The sequence below is a fragment of the Plecotus auritus genome (genome assembly GCF_963455305.1).
Source record: "Plecotus auritus genome assembly, chromosome: 4".
In the NCBI taxonomy this organism is placed as follows: domain Eukaryota; kingdom Metazoa; phylum Chordata; class Mammalia; order Chiroptera; family Vespertilionidae; genus Plecotus; species Plecotus auritus.
Window position 1 is genome coordinate 56,201,068 of NC_137775.1, and position 15,824 is coordinate 56,216,891.

A 15,824-nucleotide genomic window follows, 5' to 3' on the forward strand; every position below is an offset into this window, starting at 1 on the left:
TCAAGTATCTTGCCCCTGCAGTAGTCTCTATTATATAGCCTATTTTTCATAGCCTTTATCATAATTGGTAATTATTTACTAATTCCTAGACTATACATTTAAAGAGTAGGGACTGTGTCTGTATCACCAATCTACAAACCTGTGCCTGGCACATGGATGCTCAGTATTTTGTCACATGGCAGGAAGGATAGTTTTACAGCTTAGTACGGTGGCTGAGTTAGGTCCAGTGTCTTTGTCTTTTCACATGATTGTTTTTAAGCTTATATATGCAGAAGTTTCTGTATCCAATATCAGGCAAAATCTGGATAGGAAAATAACCTTGTTTGTTTCATTCTGTATTTATTGTCCACAGAGTGCCAGGCTCTGTAATAACTAGTGGGGTATGAAATGGCATGTTGACATTGGACAGGAAGACCTATATATGAGACTTGGCTGTTTTCATTTTTTAGGTCTATGACTCTCAGTGAGATATTTAACTACTTTAAGCTTTTAGTCTCCATGCCTTTTGAAGGGCAGCAATATAATTCCTACCTCTTAAGGTTGTGGTGCAAATTAAATGAGTATGCATGTAGATCATGGATTTATAATGCTTTGCACATACTAAGTGCTCAATAAGTAAGTTATTAATATTTACTTATATAAAGATGAATAATGCAGTTCTAGACATGGTTGATATTGCCTGACCAATAAAAGGGGTGAGGACACGAAATCCTCCTTTATCTTTCCTTTTCCTCTACTTGTTCTTCACTGCCAAAGAGGATATGCTGCCTTTAATACCATGATAGCAAAGACTGGTTATGGCATCACCTCCACCTTAGGCACCAGAAATAGAGAGTACGAATGCATTGTGTTTATTCAAATGACAAATTGAGGATATTTAAGATATTTAAACCTTTTGTTTTGTTTGGTGGTGGGTTGGGGTAGGGGAGGAGTGGAAAGGAGGAAGGAGGTAGAGTAAGGCTAGAGCTAGTGCTAGCTTACTTTACTTAACCAGCCATCAACAGGAAAACTGTTTGATAAACCAGAGGCTCATGATTCTCTTGAATTCAGTGAACACTCTCCCTGAGGCTCTACCCTGGACTGGGTACTGTACTGATAATGGGGAGATCAATGAGGGGTACATATTTTAGTGATCTAAATCAAACTAATGAAATTAACTTGAAGTTCTCATTCTGTACCAGTTCTGTTTTCTGTATCTCAAGCAGGGTTTTTTACTACTCTGTTTGGTTTCTACTAAGTGCTAGAAGGCTATGTGTGGGTTCAGAGACTAGGATCTGGGAAAGGATGAATGAAGAGGATTTAGGACAGAGGCTGTGAAACTTTCTTGATTTTGCCTCATACACAGTACCTCTAAACCACAAGAAATACCTAACAGGTGCCATTTATGAAGTGGATAGATCCAATCAACTTGTGTTTATGTCCTAACTATTTAGCACATGGTAAGGACTGCATAACTTCTCAAACCTTGGGGTCAGATCCTACACCACAGGTCTCATTTACTGTTCCCCACTGATTTTTGTGATACTTGGTTTTTATCACAATAAATGCCAAACACTCAGCTTTGCAAAGATATAATGCCATCTAAAGGAATCTCACATGAAAACTGTGAACTATCTTCAGCTAGTAGTTTGCATGGTGTCCAACACGTCTTTCCCTAAAAATTTAAAATACCCCACAGTGCCTCTGTGAGTTTGTTGCAATGCCCTGTGTTCTCATTGCAGTTTGTGAGCTGTGGACTTAGATCCTTTTCCCAAGACTTTTTGTTTTCTTTTTTTCTTTTAATATGTTTTATTGATTTTTTTACAGAGAGGAAGGGAGAGGGATAGAGAGAAACATCGATGAGAGAGAAACATCGATCAGCTGCCTCCTGCACACCTCTCACTGGGGATATGCCCGCAACCAAGGTACATGCCCTTGACCAGAATCAAACCTGGGACCCTTTAATCCACAGGCCAATGCTCTATCCACTGAGCCAAACTGGTTAGGGCTTGTTTTCTATTTAAATGTTTATCTCTTCTTACTGTTTTATACCTCTATATTTAAAGACAAACAGCAGTGTAATGGTTGCTAGAGGGAAGGAGGTAGGGGCTGAAGGCGGGTCCTAATACATGGTGACAGGAGAAGATTGACTTTGGGTGGTGGGCACATGGTGCAATATACAGATCTTGTAACATAGAAACCCACACCTGAAACCTATATGATCACATTAACCAATATCCCCCCAATAAATTTAATAAAAAAAGAGGAAAAAGCCAACCTTATGTTTTATCATTTTTATTGAAACAAGGTTTATCTTAGGAATATTAAAAATTTTAAAGTTAAATATGTATACTTTTGCAAGTTTGGAAAATACAGCAAAATACAAAGAAGAAAATAAATCATTCCTAATTCCATCATCCGCTAATAACCATTACTAACATGTTGTTTCATCTGTCTCCTAGAGGCCCAATGCACGAAATTAATGCAAGGGGCTTGGCCCTCGCAGCCCCAGCTGCCTCGGCGGCCTTGCAGCCTTGGCCGGCCCTTGCAGCCCTGGCTTCATCCAGACGGTTGTTCTGCTGTTCTGTCTAATTAGCATATTAACTCTTTATTATATAGGATTTAAAAAAATATTTTGTTATTGACTTTTAGAGAGAGAGGAAGGAAGAGGAGAGAGAAAGAAACATTGATGTGAAAGTGAAACATCAATTGGCTGCCTCCTGCACACCCTCCACCAGGGAGCAAGCCTCAAACCCAGGCATGTGCCCTAACGGGAATCAAACCAGCAACCTTTCATTGCACAGGACAACGCCCAACCAATTGAGCCACATCGGCCAGGGCTGTCCAGTTATTTTATATGAAGATTTATTATATTTTGAATAACTATGACTAAATGATTTTATTAGAAGGTGATAAACTATAGGTTACTCAAAGATTCATATCCAGAAGTTATGACTTGTTTTTAGGATTTAAAAAAGACAGAGTTTTAGCTGCTTTCTTTTTATTGGCTGTTTTCATTAGTTGAACAGTTGCTTGAAGACCCCCTCCATACATGAGGTAGAGACTCCCTGCTGCTGTGTTTCTAACCTAGCAAATGCAAGTGTGTTATTTACACAGTAGTTCTTCATTATAGAGGCACAAACATAAGTAGATTTTAGTGGAGGAACTTGTGTTTCAAGTGGTAGATCGAGTCTGGCATATTTTTAAAGGGCAACTAGTCAAATGCTCTACTTCCTCCAGTAAATGGATACACTTTCTAAACATAATATATCATGGCCATAATCTTATAAAAGATTATTTGTCTAATAATTCAGATTTAATATGTTTGTATTAGTCTTATACCATAGGGAAAACATATAATTCCATTTTATTTCTGACTCATTTTATTTTCTCTGCCTTCGTTAGTACTAGAAATTGAAGTTATTTACATAAAAATAAGAGTTTTCTTTGAGTTCATCTAATCAAGATACATTTTAAAAATATATTTTCTGTCACACTATACTAGAACTTGAATTATCAAAATGTAAAATTATAACTTCAGAAAAGAAAAAAATGGCCCATGTAACTTAGTGCCAGAGAGCAGTTCACAGAAGATGAGGTGGAAACCTCTAATTACCAACGTATCATATCTAGAGTTTCATTGTCATTCCCCACCGCCCTGTCTCTCTCTCTTCTCATTCTCACTTTCATTCCTTCTCTTTCTCCCTCCCTCTCTTTCTCTCAAAAATAATTTTAAATTCTGATTAAAACAAGTAGTGGCAATACTTCTGTGGTGGACTGTTTCATAGTAGACTATAAAATTCTGATAGAGGACCCCAGACCTGACTCTAAACCTGGGAGCAGAGAAAACACAAGATGAGCCAGGAGTAATATCTTGTGTTGACAGAAAGTAAATGCTAAAAATATATTTATTTTGTAAGTGAGAGTGGAAGCAAGTTAAAAGGACACAGGAGTCAACCTGAGAGAGTAGCCAGGGCCAAAACTGGAACAATTTGAGCAACAAAATAAATGACAATAGTATTTTATTATAAACTAAAGAATAAAATAAATATCTGTGAGTCCATACTGATATAGATAAGCAAATAAATGAGGGAGAAGAGACAGATCTTTCTTACAGAAAGTCTAGGTAATAAATGTAGAAGGAATGGATAAAGGAGAATATTTCATTAGGACACCACAGTAATGACTGCTGTAGGCAGGAGTCACGGATGAATGCTCAAATTAATGAGTGAAACTTTAAGGAGAAACAGGATATTTGTATAGCCTTAAAATAGCTCTAGAGAAAGTTACTAATTTCTGTGGTAGTTTTAGTAAATGTCCACATAGTCTTTGATACCCTTCCTTCCAGGAAGTGGAGCTTACTTCCCTTTTCGTTGAGTGGGGCTGGGTATGGTGACTTGTAACTAATCAATAGAGTATGGAAGGGAGAAAAACAGTCACTTTACAGCAGAGAAACCTAGCAGATACCATCTTAACAAAGTGATCAGGCTAAACATCACCAGTAATAAACCATGTTGATACCTATACCCCCAGATATTATGCAGTGAGAAGGGCACTTCACCTCTCTTGCATTTTCTCCCAAAATCCATAACCTCAGTCTAATAATCAAAAAACCCCAAACTGAGGAACATCCTACAAATATCTGACTAGTACTCTCCAAGGACAGTCTGAAAAACTGTCACAGATTAGAAGAGAACATGGAGACGTGACACTTAAATGCAATGAGGTTTCTTGGGCTGGATCCTTGAACAAGTAAAGGCATTAATGGACAAACTGATGAAGTCTGAATAAAGTCTGTAGTTTAGTTAATGGTGTTGTAAAATATGAACATTAGGTGTGACTGAAATACTGGGACTCTATACTACCTTGACAATGTTTCTGTAACTCTAAAATTATTTCAAAATTGAAAGTAAAAAAACAACAACCACAACTCACTGGTGCCTTTCTAATTCTAAGGATTTTTATTATTTTAAAGTGTCTCCAGAGCAAATTAGTTCAGAGAAATCTCCCTCCCCTCAAGCCTCTGTGCAGTTTCTCTAAAAGAAGGATGAGCTCTTGATAAGAAAACAGTTGGCACAGAGCAAGGGCAGTAAGTTCTAGAGGCTTTTGTCCCACTAGAAACGTGTCTTTGCCGGCTCTGTGCAGGTGCCAACCCATGGTTGTTGGCACCAATTCAGCACCAACAGGAATCCCCAATTTGGGGTGCAGTGAAGAAGGAAACTTTATTTAGTGTAAGCAGATCAATTGTGATACATGTGAGATAACCCTGGGGCTAGGCCCCTCTCTAGCTAAACTAGCAATTTTCAACCCGTGTGCCCCAGGAATTTTTAAAACATGCAATACCTGACTGTTTAGTCAGGGGCACTGACCTCTTTTCCCTTAGATTGTCAAATAATAATAATTAAAAAAAAGGCAACAGCCAACACAACCAAAATTATACCTATTGTTTTTGTCAAATTGGCAAAAATACATTTTTTTGGTGTGCCACAGAATTTTAGTAGTTTATATGTGTCATGAGATGAAAATGACTAAAAATCACTGAGCTAGACAGCTCTACTCTGCTCCAAGCTGGTCTGCTCTGCCCTGCTTCAGTGAGACATCTTTGGTGTTTCGGCTCCAGCCAGGGAAATGCAGTCTTCAGTGGAAAGGGGAAGTATGCTCCCAGAGCCAAAGGGGAACTGACATATATACACAGAAGTCCCCAACCCTGGTCCCTGATTGGTCTATCCTCATGCAAATGAGTTCTCCAAATTCTCACAGTTTGATTGGTCTAAAAGGCACTGCCCTGATTGTTCAGTGAAGAAGCTGGTGGGAGTTGTGCATCTTTGATGGATGGCAAAAGCCTCAGTCCTATTGGTTTAAAAAGGATTCCAGGAACTCTGGGCTGAATCAGATGGCAGAAACACAGTGCAGGCTTCTCCCTAAAGTGCAGTTTGCATGAAAGGCCCCCGTGTAGAAATGGCTACTAGACTGGAGATTTTATCTATCTATCTATCTATCTATCTATCTATCTATCTATCTATCTATCATCTATCTATCTATTTATTTATTTCAGCCCAGTTATCTAGCTACTGGGAGCCCTTTTTAGTAGGTGTTTTCTTTCTCAGGATCCACACGGGTCAGTTTAGCCAACACTGATAGTTTGCCTTTTGTGAGTTGGTAGTGTGCCCAACCACCTAGACTACAAAAAGTATTCTGTAAAACAGTGCAGAGTGGAACAACTGTGATTCTACCTGCCTTAGACCCTGCATTCTAGGTATTATCATTGAGCTGCTAATTTAAAATCTTCAGAGGTATTAGATTCACTTTCATTTGACTGTCTCTTAACCCCAGATTATTGGTAGATTCAAAGAGTATTACAAGTGTGGTACTCAATAAAATGGGCACATGAAAAAGTATTTTTCAATATAAAAAACACTGTCTATTGCTCTTCTTTTTTAAAACAACAATAAAATATAGTTAGATGTGATTATAGGTACAGATGTGAAACCCTGATTTATAAATAGTTTATTCTTATTATTTTCAAGTTCTTATTAACTCAGACTAGGATAACCAGAGGTTATTATAGAAGTCCTAATGGAGTCCTGTTTTAGTAAATAATAATATGCAATAGGCTGAGGATGAGTATTGTCATAGTAAAAAATTAGAATTTGGATAGTAAAGTTAAACTCCTCCTCTGTATGCCAATCATTCTCTTGATATGACCATTAGTGAAAACTGGTTTAATTTGTGCTCCTATGGTAGGTATTGTTTTCACCAGTTAAATATATTTTACCATCTGATCAATTGAGTACCTTGCAGTGTGTATGTCTTGGCAATATAACTGGTGTGATCATGAAGGGCAATGTGCTGTTCTTGAACATGGAAATAAGGTTAGGTTAGTGTAGCGGAGGTGTATACGTTTTCTGAAAAGCTCTGTTTTCCAGATTGTTAGTGCATGTCCAAGTAGATACACAGACACTTAATAATAGTCTTAATTGCTGTAGTCAGATTGAGCAACACATAATTTATAGCAATTCTGAAACCAGGAACACAAGAATGATTAGCCAAATGATAAAGACTGACTACAATTGCTAGTCAGTAAAAGTACAGACTGCATATTGTGGGTAGCAAACCATTCTTATAGAATGCATATGGTATAGTTTTCTTGACAGCTGTTTCAAAAGTGTACTTTTCCACGTCATCCTGGTTTCTTTCATGAATTTCATTGTAAGGTAGTTTTTTAAAATAAGCAATGTTTCACTTCCCAATTTTATATTTAATTATGAAGTTTACCAGTTGGCTACTGTGTGCCAGGCACTTTCACTTATTATTTTTCCAGTATCTCAGTAAATTAGGAATTCCTTTGCCCATTTTAGAAATTAGAAAATGGAAACTATGAAAGGTTCAGAAACTTATTTCTGTTTGATCCTACATGTGGTTTAACATAACTAGGTTTCCTCACTGAATTAGTTGCCTAATACTTGAATATAGATAATGTATCAAATTAAAAGAGATGGATCCCTATGAAAGAACGGGGGAGAATTGAGACTAGAACAATGAATACTTGAGAATTAATTTAGCAAGTTTGTTAAGTGGAACATCACTGTTTTGGGCAGGTCTGGTTCCAGAGCCACAGAATGTACTGGACCTGTTGGATTTGTTGAAAATGCTAATAGTCCAATCAAGTGTAATACTCATTAAGGGAAGAAGAATACAATTTGAAAGCTTTTATGAAGACATGCACTGCCTAGTCTGTGAATTGAAAGCATCTTTTAAATTTGCTCCCTTCATATTCCTAGGTGGTAGTGAATATGTGGGTAGAAAAATGAGAGCATTTCAAATAATGCTAATGAAGTTAAATGATTGCAATCTACCATATTGTGAGGAAAAGTTGTTAGCTGGGAAAGATGAGGACAGAATTAAAATATTACCATGACTGGCATTTGATTTGAAAACTGCAAAGATAAGCTTAGGTTCCTATTTATGAAAACCATCCTCACAGCCTGATGAAATATCTTTTAAAAGGTTTTATAGTTGCCATGGATACTTGTTAGCTTTGATGGAGTAAGTTGTAATCCATATTTAATCATCTGAGGTGAAGTAGCCAAAAAATCTACCAAGTAAAATCAAAAGTAGCTTCATCTCTAACCTCATACTAGTTTGGAGGGATGGAAAGGGTAATAAATAACCTAAAGATTAGATTTTTGGTTAATTATCGCTGCTTGAAAAGAAAGATATTTAGGATGCACATTGCCTGAATGTGATTCTAGTGTTACTCTTTATGTGTAACTTTTTCTTTTAAATGGTATTTTTTTAGGTTTTGACATAGGAATTTAGATGGTGAGACCTTTCTGAAAGTTGATGAAATGTAAGCAACAGATTCAATTTCTGAAAGCCATAGGGACACAGACAATATTGAAGACATTGATTCCTATGGTAACACATTTGCCTTTGGCCCCAAAGTGGCTGGTTTTTGCTTAGCTTCCTTTAATTACTATATATTGACAGCTGTTTTTCACAATTATAAAAATGTCAGATTAATGAGATACAAGGGAGTATGTACCATAGCCTTAGGTTTGGTTAGACATCTCACATGACCAAGAGGTCTGCATGAAGAGTTCCTGAGATGTTTTTGGCATTTCCTAATGTGTCTGTCACATAGTGGAAGCTAAAATCCTTTCAAATGTTTTAAATATTATCCTCAATTCTCTTTTAAAACAGGTGACAAAAGATCTAAAACAGTATGACAACAAAATTATAGAATGCAAATTTGAGAACAACAGCTGGGTCTTCATGAGACAGAGAACAGACAAAAGTTTTCCTAATGCCTACAACACTGCCATGGGTGAGTGTGACAACCTACCAATGCTTGTTACAACAAAATGTGCTGTCTCTCTTGTTCTTGATGGGCAGAGTCATTAGATCCCGTCCTTGCTCGCTGGGATCAGGTTGTGTCAGGTCTGCCCCTGGTTGGCTCTGGTTGGTTTGTAGGTTCTCCTCTTTAGATAGACCTGTGGGCTTGTGCCCTTGTGCCAAGAGGGAAGTTTAAAGGGCAGGATAATGGGCTGTATACAAGTTGAATTTATTGAACAATAAGAGTCATGATAATTTCAGTTCTATTCAAAACTAACCATTGTTTGGCAGATGGTAAATGACTAAATTATCAGGGGGAAATGTAATTTCCAGCTCCTAAAATAGCTCTACAAACAATGGAGAACAAAGTAAACGAAAGCTGTTAAAAAACAACACCCTAAACCAGCGGTCGCCAACTGGTGGTCCAAAAGGTTGGCGACTGCTGCACCTGCTCTGCTCTCATTTAGAGTGTTTTTTTGGGTACAGTATGAATGCTTTGGGGATTCAGAATAGTAAGTTTCTGTCATGGGGAACAACACAGATTCATAAGGTAAACTAGTAGTGGCAGTTGTTGCCCTGGATTGCATTTTTAGTGGAGTTGGAAAAAAAGATAAAAACCAAGATTAAAGGTCAGTAGAATCGCATACTTCTAGAGTGCTCAGTCAGTGGTGATGATGATTAACGATAAGCTTATGAGAAAATACAGAAATTGCCAGTTTGAGTTTTGCAGCTTAAAAGTTACTGTTTATACATTTAAAGGTTCTTGTTGGAACTAGCAGATAAGTTCAAACAAGATGAGTTTATTCTGAAAATCGGAATAATTAAGCCAGTATCTTTCCCCCCATAAAACCAAATTGGTAAATACAATTAAAAGGACCGGTACTAAATTTTGATCACATAAGAAAATTTGCTTTTTTAAATTAGTAATTTTACTTCAAACAAGTTATTAAAATAATATTACCTACCAGCTACAGTGAAACCTGCCTATTCAGTGGGAATGGTGGCTGATGCTGAGCTATATACTTCGCAGTGTGGACTGTTTTGTGAGAAAGAATGGGCTGTAGCACATGTTTTTTGTAGAAATTTTAGTTGAGTATGGTCTATAATGTGATGCACTATGCTAGGTTAAAATCCTGTAAGAACTATTTGGGGGGACAGAAAACCATAGTGAATACATGCTTATAACCCAAGTACTTAAAGTTTTAGTTTAAAATTAATAGTACAGTAATGAATAGCTACTGGAAAAACTTTTGGAGGGTGGGGGAGGGAGGAGAATAGTTTAATCCGAAGCATGTCATTCAAGTCAGTAAAGTGGGGGAGTTTAGCATAATGGGAGGGACACCTTTCCCCTTTCTCATCTCCCTGTGGTGAGTCCACTGCCTTCATTAACCCTCACGTGAGACACGTGTCTCCCTTTGTCCACAGCTGTGTGCAACAGCATCTCAAACCCTGTCACCAAGGAGATTCTGTTTGAGTTCATTGACAGATGTGCAGCTTCTCAGGGACAGAAACGAAAGCATCATCTGGATCCTGACACGGAGCTCATGCCTCCACCACCTCCCAAAAGACCTCGCCCTTTGACCTAAGTCCTGCCTCTGACTTCAGGATTGAGAGGAGAGATGAATGTGAAAAATGCTGTCGCCCCATTTGCAGCCAGAGAAATTCAACAAACAATGTGGCTTGATGTTGATACACATTTGAAATTTTTTTTAAAGAAAAGTATTGTAGCCAGGCTGTAAATATTTGACTCATTTGTTTTCTTAGTGCTACAATAAATACATCATGGATTTAACCATTTTATTTATATTTGATAAACCCAGCCTTACCTTGTGGAATCTGAAGATTGAAATATCCAAAGGTTTGAACAAGATTGAAATCAATGAAAAAGAGGCCTTGTTTATATATGGATAACTTCTACCTTTAACTTATAAAGTTAGCAATCTGGAACTGTGAGCGCCTAGAACACTGTATTTTTTAGAAGTTGTATTTCAGCTATGGTAAATTTTCCTTTTAAAAAATTTAGGCAGTGGCATTAAATATTCTTCCTATCCTTTATCATGGATTTTCTCCATATCTGACATTCTTGTGTTCAAAAGCAAATGACAAGGTTGTTAAGTAATGCATATATTAAACAGCGTGGTCTGGCCTTATCATTTTAAGAGTTATTTGTGGACATGCAAAAGGAAAAAGGGACGCTCCGTTTTGTGAACTGCATCCTCTCTAAGGAAGAGCACTGAGTATCTATCTGCATCTGCTTCTGTTGTTTGATCTACAGTGCCAGATCTCCAGTGTGTCCATTCTGGCCGGGGTTTTGAGTTTCTTTATAGAACCTAGGTCTACACCACCAGACCCTTTACCCTATTGCTCCCTGGGAGACATTTTTTAAAATGCCAGGGCTACTGCTTTACCTCAGTGGTATCAGCACATTGTAAATTACATTAACACACAAAACTCACTGTGATTATAGGAGTGATATCAAACACAAGCAGTGCTGTGTGAGTTCCCTCGAACAGAACAGCAAAAGAAATGCCAGCTGACTCCCATGGTCAGGAAGTAGTGTGAGTGGAGTAGGTAGCATGCTGGCACACAGTTCCTTTCCCACTGCCATGTAATGCAGAGGCACAGAGCAGGCATCTGTAGGAACTAAACATCAAGGAAGCCAAGACATTTCTTTTCAAAGCCAGGATTCTATGTACATTTTCTTCTGGGAATGTTATTTCTGTTGTATGTCTGAATTTTAAAATGTTTACTGGTAGATAATGGATTTAAAGAGCAGCTAATTGGTCATCTGCCATTGTTGAGAAACCACGTTCTGATTGGTTTTTGAAGGAACTGAGAATTAGCCGATTAGAGGCTAATGTATTTATTTTTAGAGATACAGGTTTTAAGTATGTGTATTTAAAATTTTTTTCATGGCTTGAGTTTTATACATATCTCTGCATATATATATACATGTGAGTGTATGCAGCAGTGTATATTCTTCTACTAATGCAGTCAGAAATGAAAATCCAAATGACTTACCTAGTAGACTGAATATCTGACAAGATTTGTATATGTGATAGCACAGGTTAACCAAAATGTATTTACATTCACCTGAGTGTAAATGTTTTTTAAACTACGTTTTCTCCTGCAGTGCTTTTCTATATGAAGTAGTAGCGTCATGCTCAGGTGTTTCCCTTTGTTGTCCCAAAGTTATGGAATGTATAGTGAATTTATCCAAAATGCCATTTTAGGTATGCTCTTGTGTGTTTGGGCGCTGAAGGAATTAAAACACCCAACTGTCACATGACTAGAAAGATGGAGATTTGTCAAGGTTCCATAGTGTCTTGTACAAATGGATCTAAAAAACGCCTATGCAACTCCAAATAGTCTGATGCCTCCTTCACCAGGATTAGTGACTTTTTATATCATATGTCGCTTTCTCCTGAGCCTGGGTAAATGCAGAGCCCTTTTGCTGATGTAAGAGCAAGCTTTTGCCAGTGATCTTTAATGGAGTTAAATGTTTATGGTAATTGTAACCTTTTAAATGAGTTATGTGAAAAGAGCATCTCATTTTTAATACAGCCAGATATTTTCTCCTTGCCATTGTGCATTTTCCAGCAGTTAACTTTCTTAGTCTTTCCTTTCTTTTCAATTATAGTGAAGTGTAATAGTTGGCCTTATAAGTAAACCCATGTGGCCCCTGAACACCATATCACCTGCAGTATCATAAAGAGTCATCTAGAAAGTCAGAGGGGAGGGGAGTGGTGGGACCTGGAGCCAGGATTTGGAACATCAGGAGGGAAACACTTCCCTTCTCAGCCCACTTCACAATACCCATTTTTTGACACTGAAATTTTGTAGATAAGAATAAGAAAATTTTGCTTTTCTGAGTTATCACATATAAAAGCTTTTGCATTGTGTTTGGAAACATGTGGATGACTCGACTACCTGGATGGTTACATTTGCTTTCTGTGAAATGCTCAGAAAATGTCAGGACATTCCTTCTCTGATGTGTGTCAGTGTGAATTGTAATAAAACTACTGACTTAAAATAACAGAAAGTGTATCTACTTTGTGTTACTTGTGATGATGTCTTTGTATCTTTTGAACTGATGCTTTTATGCCCCTTCTATTGCTGGCATCAGATTTTGCTGCTGTCAGCCAGACCCAACATAATCTATCTGGTTGTGTCGCATTCTGAAAATTAGCATAAGACTTGGAAAATCCTCTATTTTTCTTTCTGAGAGATCAAGAAATTTGAATGGCATTGGGGGATATAGTTTGCACCTTTTGTTTTTGGAGTGTGGGAGAGTGGGGGAAAACGGAACCTAAGGCAACAACTAGTAGGTTGTGCACTGAGACACAAACACGGGTCTTCCTGACTCCAGCACCTGATGAATCATACAGCACTCTCCTAAAGACTTGTTCCAGCGCCTGCGTGAAGATGCTTCCAGGCCAGGGTCCCAGCCTATTGAAGTTGTTTCTTGGGTAATAGGCATCTAACACCTCACTCCCAAATAAGGAGATGAAGTTGGGAAAAGGGAAGTAAATACATTTTTAGAACCTTACTTAACTACCTACTTAACAATATTTAAATGTGAATGATGTGGAGGCCATGAAAAGAAATGTAAAATTTTTATTAACATGCTAAATCCCAAAGATGTAATTAGGATGAAATAAGTGATAAAATTATATACTGGGCCAACATTGTCCTGGTTATTGCATTGTTAGCTGTCCACTCTGACGCTTTGGCAGCCGGTGTCAGTCTTGGTGAACCGGATGTGCCCTTCCCATGGACTCTGGTGTCAGGTGACCACTGTGCACGGCGAGGGAGGTGGTGTTGGAGGGAGATGGTGGTGGGCACTCAGGGGGAGGGTGTTCAGAAAGTTCACATTTCCAAACATCAGTGCACAGATCTGGGATTGCAGCTGTTTTGCTACTCTATTAAAGGGTATTTACCAAAAATTCCATTGCCATCATTTCATAAAATAAAGGGAAGCTTAACACCCAAAAAGGAAGGAGGGCATAATTTAGAAGACAGGGCACACCTTTACATAGAACAAATTTTGTTTTATGAGACTTGCTACACTGTCCTTTGCTGCTACATTTCACCCCAAACTGGTGAAAACTTTGTCATGGGCCAGCGTTGGGGATCATTGCGTGGCTGAAATTCCAGGCAGCGGCTTGCAAGTGGGTTGGGGGCAGGAAGAGTCTCAGGGAAGAAGCAGCCCCTGGTCCCATAGCTGCACGTCAGTTTTAAAGCCAGAGTTGACCACAGTAAGATTACCTCACAATACTTGATCATATTGTGCTCTTGTGATAGAAGGTGTGTAGGTGAAAAATGAAATGATCCGAATGTTTAAAGCTACCCAAATAGAATGAAACCCTCAGCTGTGTGAGGTACCAAAATAAGCATAGCCAAATACAACACAGAAAAGCAGAATTTGACAACAAATCACACCAAGAGAGTCACTAGTCTTCATAACTTTGAGGTTGGAAGACAGTCTGTTTTTCCCTCAGACCACTGCCACCCAATGATCCTTTAACACTGCAAACCTGCTCCTGTCTTCCTCCCCAGTGAGAGGTCCCGGCCCATGACAGCAGAGGCCCTCCGAGCCCTGGCCAGGTGGCTCAGTTGGTTGGTTGGTATCCCCTGCAATGAAAGGTCGCCAGTTCGATTCCTGGTTGGGGCACATGGCCAGGTTGCGGGTTCAGTCCCTGGTTGGGGTGCATGCAGGAGGCAACCAATCAAGGTTTCCCTCTCTCCCTCCTTCCCTCTCTCCTTCTTCCTTCCTCTCTCTCTAAAATCAGTGGAAACATATTTTTTAAGAAAAGGCCTCAGCCTGTATGTGCAGGTGTCGATCTCATGTCTGCTTTGTCATAAAGCTGTGTGACTCCTTGCTTTTTCCAAAATGCCTACTCTCTATATCCAGAAACCCTCAACCTCCTTTAATCTCAGGATCAAGGGGGCCTTCCTGTCATAAGATCCCCTCCTAGATCCCCCACTGTCTTGTGATGGTATTCCCTAGTTTCCCCTCCAGACAAGGGACTGTATCATCTCTGTGACCCAGAGCACAGGGCTTGGCAATAGTGGGCACTCGGTCATCATTAGGGCAGTAAGTTCAAATGCCCTTTTGTACGTGCTGTTGAGACTCAGTCCAGATGTGTTTGCTGTTGTCTCCCTCAGTTCTAGCCTCATCATACTAGAAGCACCAATTACAGTTCTTATTTCTTCACAGGCCATCTCTGATGCATCTTGTATTTAATCCTGATTAGAAGCATCCAGTCTTTTCTTGCCTTTTGCACTGAAAACGAGTGCATCAGAGGGAAACGTCTCACAGAAAGAATCGGAAGCAAGTGCCTGTGAAACACCGAGGGAGGTATGAGGCAAGGAGTGTTTCTAATCATGTCTAATTTTTTGATGCAGTTTCACTGAGCTTGCCGCATCTTAAACTAGAAGGCTGCTTCTCCCTACCCACCTGCTCCTGCCCAGCTTCTGATGTTGTTCTAGAGAAGTCCTTTGATAACTGCTGAGGCTTTTGTTACTTTTAAAAATAAATACTTGGTGTGAGTTGGTGCTTCTAGCCATGTCGTTACTAGTAGAGTGGAGAAGGCAAGTGAAGATGTTGTTCTTGCTGCTACTAAAGAATGCTGTTTTCCAGGATCTAAAGGAATAAGAAACAGTACAGTTTCTGTAGAAGTTCTGCTTCCCTCCTGAAAGCTGCCAGGGAAACGTTGCATAGTTTTGATCTACAGTGTGCTCTGATACACAATGAAGACAAGGGCTACAGGGACCCCAATTAAGCCACACCACAAACAAAACTCTGCTATAAAAATTTCTTGAAAAAACTGCATGTAGGTAGAAACTGCACACCTGGAGACATCACATACAGCTGGGCTGATGCAGGGGGTGGGGAGTGACCTAGGCCTTGGTGGATGGTGGGCTGGATGGGGAAGGGGTGGTGTGAACAGAAAACCTGGGGAAGGGTGCCTTGGAGGGTTGGTCTAGAGCAGGGGTGGGCAAACTTT

The 15,824-nt window shown here is 39.0% G+C and overlaps 1 protein-coding gene across 4 annotated transcripts in view; it reads left to right on the forward strand.

Annotated features, from left to right (window-relative positions):
- The window catches only part of RNGTT (RNA guanylyltransferase and 5'-phosphatase), a 213,952-nt gene extending 198,581 nt beyond the window's left edge, over nt 1-15,371 (forward strand). For 2 of the 4 annotated variants that reach the window (XM_080666813.1, XM_080666814.1), the window contains 2 exons: nt 8,683-8,806; nt 10,240-12,843. In XM_080666813.1, coding sequence (XP_080522939.1) covers nt 8,683-8,806; nt 10,240-10,400 — 285 coding nt within the window. In that variant the 3' untranslated portion in view covers nt 10,401-12,843. Of the gene's footprint in view, nt 1-8,682; nt 8,807-10,239; nt 12,844-15,034 lie in introns of those variants that run through there. The other 2 variants (XM_080666815.1, XM_080666816.1) reach the window with 2 other exon arrangements.
- Nucleotides 15,372-15,824: the final 453 nt, after the last annotated feature.